Source organism: Morus notabilis, unplaced genomic scaffold, assembly GCF_000414095.1.
Source record: "Morus notabilis unplaced genomic scaffold, ASM41409v2 Scaffold201, whole genome shotgun sequence".
In the NCBI taxonomy this organism is placed as follows: Eukaryota; Viridiplantae; Streptophyta; class Magnoliopsida; order Rosales; family Moraceae; genus Morus; species Morus notabilis.
This window is the reverse complement of record NW_010357101.1, coordinates 51215-58190: the sequence shown is the minus strand read 5'-3', so window position 1 is coordinate 58190 and position 6976 is coordinate 51215. Positions and strand designations below refer to the sequence as shown.

Sequence of the window (6976 nt, the reverse complement as noted above, 5' to 3'; positions counted from 1 at the left end):
AATAAATAAATAAATAAAGAGGAACTATCGGCTCGGGTGAGAGATTTTGGAGATTTTTGTTTTTGTTTTTGTTTTTATGAGATTGAAAAGAAGAAGGAACGAACCCTAATTAAACCAACCAAACAAACAACCATTTGGATTTTGATTTTGGGGGGCGGACGGGACGGGGCTTTCCTCAATATCAACGATCCATCTCCATGTACGTACTCCTCCTCCTCCTTCTTCTTCTTCGCATTCAATTTCTTCTTTTAACTTGTTGCGTCTATGGATTTCGATTATTCTGATTTTCTTCTTCTTCTTCTTCTCCTTTTCCTTTTCTCAAATGAAATTACCAGAGGAGATTGCCTTTGCCTTTCCCAACTCTATAAAGAAAGTCAAGGCAAAACGAAAGTATGGAGCTGCTTATAGCTATAAATGAATACTGAGCTATTTTAACTAACTAATCAAAACAGTCTAGGGTTTTATCCACACTTAACCTGCATTTTCCCAAAGCCTTGATTCATTTCATTTGGCGATTCCATGACGTAATTACTGTCCCTTTGATTTTAACTATAGATATGTAATTTTGTTCCACTTTCCCCCTTTTTTTTTATTGTAAAGAAATTTGTTTTTTTTTTTTTTGGCTCAATTATGTGTATCTGGACTTTTATGTTTTCCTGCTTCATACCGTTGCCAATAGGTTCCGTTGAAGAATTACCATAAACTTTAGTCCTTCATAATCTTGTTGAGTTTCTTTTGCGGTTTAGAGGATTTTCTTTGGCGGAACTTGAAACTGGAATATTGTCCCTTTCAGTTCTTCACTTTAGGCATTTCGTTTACTATCTTATGACGACATCTTAGAATTGATCAAACTTTTTTCGTTTCTCCTGTGCATTTGATCATTGGTTTGCAAAATGCGTTGTTATTGCCATACTATATAAAGCAATTGAACTTTCTCACTATTCATTCATGCAGTTTTTCCTAATATGTCGGGCATGTAGATTGCAATGGAGCTATGGTGCGTAGTTGATGCCGGATGATTCAACATTTTTCTCTTCGGCAATTTGTTAGCTACTGAAATGAAACCCAAAACAACCGGAACTCCCAGAGCTCAGAAGCCTAAATTGCTTCAGGGCGAGGGCGGGCCAAATTGGATACTTATTGCTGGTGGTGCGTTGCTAAGTACGTTATCGATTCGTCTTGGTTACAAGCTGAAGCAGGCTATTGACACGAAGCAGCAGGAGAATGTCAACAATGGTTCAAAAGGTCTGCAATGTGTACGTGGACAGGTTGTCTTTCCAGAATTCGTGCTTCTAACCTTTTCGATCTATTTTTGTTTGTGATATTAGGAAATGGAAAATTTTCGGACAGAAGGAAGTCTGCTGGGTGTCGCACGCACTCCAATGTTTATTCCTTCGCAGAAGATGATGGCACTTGTTTTAATTGCTTGTCAGGTTTGACTTATTGTGATATTGTCTCTCTGAAATATAGGATTGTTAAAAACATTAGTTTAAGTGTATTCTTTTCCCTAAGAAGTTGTGGCTATTGTTTGGGTTGATTGCGTGATGCCCTTTTCATTAGATGGACATGGAGGTGTTGTAGGAAGTTATAATACAGAGATTTCAAAAGTCGCTTCTCTGTTCATCTTTTAATGAATTAAGGCTCCTCAGTTGAGAATATCTTTTTGTATGGGAAGACTCCTTCAATTTCGTTTAAAGATTTTTTAAAACATTCTATTTAAGCATGTATAATTAATTTGCTTTGACTCATGTTTTAAGTTTTTGTCTTCATTTCAAGAAAGGCAAAAGTACGCGTAAAAGTTCTGCACTTGATAATTACCTTGGTTGTTGTTTGATATTGCTGCTTTCATTTCTTTTGGATGTTTGAGGTTGCAAAGTTATGAGGAATTTAACTTATGTTTTTGCGACGAATCTAGAGGCTTTGAATGCTTCGCTTTGACCTCTACAATCATATTAGAGTTTTACGGTTTTACGGTGATGTTTGAGGTTGCAAAGTTATGAGGAATTTAACTTATGTTTTTGCGACAAATCTAGAGGCTTTGAATGCTTCGCTTTGACCTCTACAATCATATTAGAGTTTTACGGTTTTACGGTTTACTCAAATCACGAGAAATGACTTCTGTTCCTGAAAGGCAATGACTAAAATACGGTTAGGCATAACTGTAGGACATGCAACATTGTTTAATATATTTATGTCAACGTTAACAACACTATATGACGCGGGATTTGTTGCTAGTGATGTAGCATTGACTTTATCTGATTTCATTTGCGGCCTTTACATGATTCTCTCTCTCTATCTTAAGGAAGGAAAATAGTATTATTGTTATATCTCAGGCAAAGCTTACAGAAAATAAACGCTAATGAAAAAAATTGTGGAGAAAATATGAGTTGTTTTTCAATTGGTTACCCCCTTGGCAGGCCATTTATGTTTCCCCTAGGAAACTGATCATCTTCGTTTCTTGAATTCCTTTCCAAAATAGGCATAATCTATTGGTTGCCATGGAAACCAGATGTCATGTCGACTTGAATTAGTAAAATTTTTGGTTCAATATGGCCGTCTTATTGGAGATCTTGTTTATTTGGACATTGCTAAAACTTTTTTGCTTCTTTTTCCTTTCTCCCTTGCTGCTCAGTATCACTTTGGCCGATTGATGGATCAATTTACTACTGTATGGTGCCTTGTAATAATTTATGTTTGCTACATTTGGTTTTGGAGTGCTAAACTTGACTAACGCACTTGAAATAGGTGCGGGAGTTGCTATGGACATTACATGCCAACCAGATGGCCAGATGTTGTCTGAATCAGATGGTGCTATGCCCTTGGTAACAGTTCCAGCCTCCGAGTTTAACAAGGAGAATGGTGTGATCTGGGCGTCTTCTCCTGATCGGCTTGAGTTGCCTCCGAAGCCGTTTAACCACCATTCAAACTGCTCAGATTCACCATGTGTTTCTGAATCTGGCTCTGATGTCTTCAGTAAGCGGGAAGTAATACACAAACTGAGGCAGCAATTGAAGAGAAGGGATGACATGATATTGGAGATGCAAGATCAGATTGTGGAGTTGCAGAGTTCACTCAATGCCCAGCTGGCACGTTCCTCCCATTTGCAGTCGCAGCTTGATGCTGCTAACAGGGACTTGTTTGATTCAGAGAGAGAAATCCAGAGACTTCGGAAGGCTATAGCAGACCACTGTGTGGCACACTCCAATGACAAGTCCACCACAGTCCCGAGTTGGCCGTTGGAGCGCGAGGGCATGAATGGTCATGCCAATGGTTATCATGAAGGGGAAAGCAATTTTGAGACACCGGAAAAGGGCAGAGCGGAGGGTGAGAGGATTGAGATGCTTAAGAGGAACGTGTTAGAATTGAAGGAGGTAATAGAAGGGAAGGACTACTTGTTGCAGAACTACAAAGAGCAGAAGGCCGAGCTGTCAGTGACGATTAAGGAGTTGCAGCAGAGACTGGATTCACAGCTCCCTAGCATTTTGTAGGCACTCACTCAAGTTTTGTGTATTCTTTGGTTGTTTCCTCTGATTTAAGATTCCAAATTGTCCAGAATCTTCAATCATCTTCCTTTTTCTTTTCCGTGAAATACGTAGTTTAGCTTATTAATTGTTTGGTTATATATATTTTCTGTTGGATGGCGTGCTGACTGCTGAGCGTGGACTCCAGTGAGAGATTTTAAGGTTTGAATACGAGTAAAAGGCTTGCCTTTTGATTTTCTTCGATCGTGCTGGCATTTTTGCTTTCAGGAATTGTTTGTTCTACAATCTACATGTAGTGAAAAAAAAAAAAAGAAAAAAAACGACCAGGAAGAATTGGTTTTTTTGATAGGGAAAATTGCTGTAACTTGTTCTTTAAGAGTATATGGGTTTGGATTTTTACTCTTTGTTTTTAATTAATACATTTTCAATTAATATAATTATTTGATTAAAAAAGATATTAATCAAGAATAACAGGTAAAAATTCAGACTCATTTCTCACTGTGATAATGTAAGAAAGAAATTAGAATCAACCCCTATTATTTGATGGAACAACAGACTTTGTTATCCTCGAGTAGGACTTGATTCGAATAAGTCTCACTACAAAATAAGGGCAATGCCTAATTGCCTATTGCGCGCGTGTGTGTATATATATATATATATATATATATATATATATATATTATACACACACACACACATATATTTGAATACGCCACCTTCTATATCATTTTAACTCATTTTAAAGAAGAAAATAAAATACATCCTCTGCTCCGGATGGGATGAGTAGATAGTCTGCTTAATATTATTATTATTATTATTATTTTATCGAGCTTTTAAAATTCGTCACAGAATCTGCAATTTAAGAAAGAAAAAAGAATGAAAAATAGGAAGGTCATAAAATATTCCGTCCATGGTAAAATAATCAGAATCAGCACCCTAAGACGACACAAAATCAAATTCAAATATCCGACTTTGTTGATGGTAACATAATAACAATCCAGTGCCATGCAGCCAATTTTACAAAGCAACAAGTACAGAAAATCTAGTACCTAACAACCAACGCCATGACCAAAAGTCATAAATTCGGAAACATCATATCATATGTACCATCCAATCCATTAAGAATAGCAGCACCATACGTCTACGTCTGGTCGAAGGAAGTAGGAACCCATCTTTCAAGCGAAAATCATTTCTCTTTTTTGTTTGGTTTGCAATGTGACCTTACAAAGTCCATGCCGGATTGATTGAACCAGTTTACCATGGAAATTGCTTCCTTTCCCCTCCTCATGTGCGCTTATGTTTGCCTTCCACAGTTCATCTAGTGTTTAAATCAAACTCCCCGACTTCGCGCCATCCATCTTGCATGCCTGTTTCTCCGTTTTCGGTCTCCTCGTCATTCAAAAAATCTTCAGAAGGCTCCTTCTCATCTCTCTGAGTATTGTTTCCCCATCCATTTATCATCTCGTCAGCATTGACTCCGTGCTCCTGCTCACCCATGTTCTGGCCAATCGACATGTCATTGCCTTGCGAACCAAGCGCACTTGCCCTTATGGGGCCTCGAGGCATCACTTCAGCGTGTGCTTGTGACTCGGCCCTGACATGCTCTGCCTGAACAAAGGCTTGCATACGCATTTTAGCTTCGTGAGCCTCCCGGCCGGCTTTCTCTCTTGATTCCAGCTCTGTTTTGAATTCCAGGTAGGCACGCTTCTCCTCTTGGCACAGAGCTTGCTCGATCATCATTCTCTCCTCGGACCTGAACTCCCCGACAGCCCGTTTGCGGGAGATAATGTTGAAGGCGAGAGCCTGCTTCTCAAAAGTGGCCGTGAACTCTGCAACCTTGGCGGATATGTTGTGATCCCATTGTTGTGAGCGAGAAGGCATTTGGCCTGTTGTATCAGAGTCGAGGATCCTATCGTCTTCCTCGGCCTCGTAATCAGCCACGACATGATAAGGCAATAGCCTGCACAAAAGAGAATTGGAATTTGGGCGGACCCCAGTAGTCAGTCAGTAGTATCAATCGATCAATAAGAAACTTGAATGTGTATCAATAATCCTCCTTTCCTTTCAAAGTAAAGTATACAGAACAGAAGATTAAGGCGAGCAAGGCAAGGAGTGGGGAGTATGAAATCCCAGTTCTCATGTGAAGATGCTGGAATTCATAACCGAAGAAATAGGCACAAAACAAACATGTTTTGATAGAGACTAGAGTAGAGTCATCGTGAAAACACAAACACAAGTTTAGTTTGACAATGTTGTGGAATGTGACAGGACAAAACAAGTTAAACCTACGAGAAATTGGCATATAATCATTAATCAGTGGAGAAGACTGGAGTTGGAGTAAAAGGAAGCCATATAGTTATATCAATGTAAGAATGTGAAGTTTAATCCAAGAAGAAATAAATGGAAAATGAAAAAAACAAAAAAACAAAAAAACAAAAGAAAACATATGATGATGATGAACGAGAAGCTTAACAGCGGTCCGCAAGCAAGCAAACCCAAGTCGAGAATTTGCATAATCCATCCAAAGTCCAAGTTTTGGTATTTACGAATTGGATATATATATAAAGAAAGAAAAAGAAATAAAGAAAGAAAAAACCTCTCGCAGGCGTCCTGAAGAGAGGAGAAGGGACGCTTAAAGTCGGGATGGCAGACGCGCCAGGCATCCTGGTAGGCCATCTGGAGCTCCGCTTGGTTTCCGGGTCGGATCGCCTTCTGCTGTTGCCGTTGATTTTGATTATTAGGAATATTATTACTGTTATTACTAGGATTATTATTATTAGGGTTTTGAGGGAGATTTATGGAAGAGGGGGGACGAAGGGGCCGCAAGTGGGCGTCGATGTTCGACGGGAATCGAGAAATGGCGGCGGCGGCGGCGGCGGCCTGTTGTTGTTGTTGTTGTTGTTGTTGTTGCTGCTGTTGTTGCTGCTGTTGTTGTTTGTGGAGTTGTTGTTGGAGAAGCATCATGTGTTGTTGTTGTTGTTGAGATTGCTGATACATCAATTGCTGCTGCTGCTGTTGGGCCGCCATTGCCTTTGCTTCTTCCATCTCTCTCTCTCTCTCTCTAAAGACTCTCTCTCTCTCTCTATAATTCAGAATTCCTCCTTGGTGTAGACCGTAGAGAGTGAAACTGACAATTCAAAGGAAATATAAGAAAAGCAAGCCTTTGGCCCCCACTTTTTTGCATCTCCCTCTCTACGACTTCCCAATCAACACATTGGTGTCCTTCACTTCTATGATGTATCCCGAACAAAACGACACCATTTTCACCTTACTATTCAATTTGATATTATAAATAACACCTCTCAAATTTGAGTGAAACACACAAATGCCCCTCAAAATATTCTATTTTTACATCTATGTCATCCAATTCAAATAAATTTAATATTTATGTTATTTAACCCACTTGAAAATATCTTTTATTTTAATATCCTATAAGATTGTTTTCTCTTCCTAACAAAGATAGTTAGAATATCTTCGTATGATATTTTTAATAT

General features: G+C 38.9%; 2 protein-coding genes across 3 annotated transcripts; one reads left to right on the top strand and one right to left on the bottom strand.

Moving 5' to 3' along the window:
• On the top strand, window positions 1–3723 carry LOC21402583. Of its 2 annotated transcripts, none has more exons than XM_024165431.1 (4): window positions 1–199; window positions 981–1245; window positions 1329–1433; window positions 2746–3723. In XM_024165431.1, the coding sequence occupies exons 2-4, from the start codon at window positions 1059–1061 to the stop codon at window positions 3486–3488; spliced, it is 1035 nt and encodes a 344-aa protein (XP_024021199.1). In that variant the 5' UTR covers window positions 1–199; window positions 981–1058; the 3' UTR covers window positions 3489–3723. The 2 variants fall into 2 exon arrangements, with proteins under 2 accessions (XP_024021199.1, XP_024021194.1); XM_024165426.1 differs by having other exon boundaries at window positions 955–1245.
• A 714-nt stretch (window positions 3724–4437) lies between these two features.
• Window positions 4438–6663, bottom strand: LOC21402582 (ras-interacting protein RIP3). The gene is made up of 2 exons (XM_010089142.2): window positions 6079–6663; window positions 4438–5442 (listed from the first exon to the last, which is right to left on the bottom strand). The coding sequence occupies exons 1-2, from the start codon at window positions 6525–6527 to the stop codon at window positions 4797–4799; spliced, it is 1095 nt and encodes a 364-aa protein (XP_010087444.1). The 5' UTR covers window positions 6528–6663; the 3' UTR covers window positions 4438–4796.
• Window positions 6664–6976: the final 313 nt, after the last annotated feature.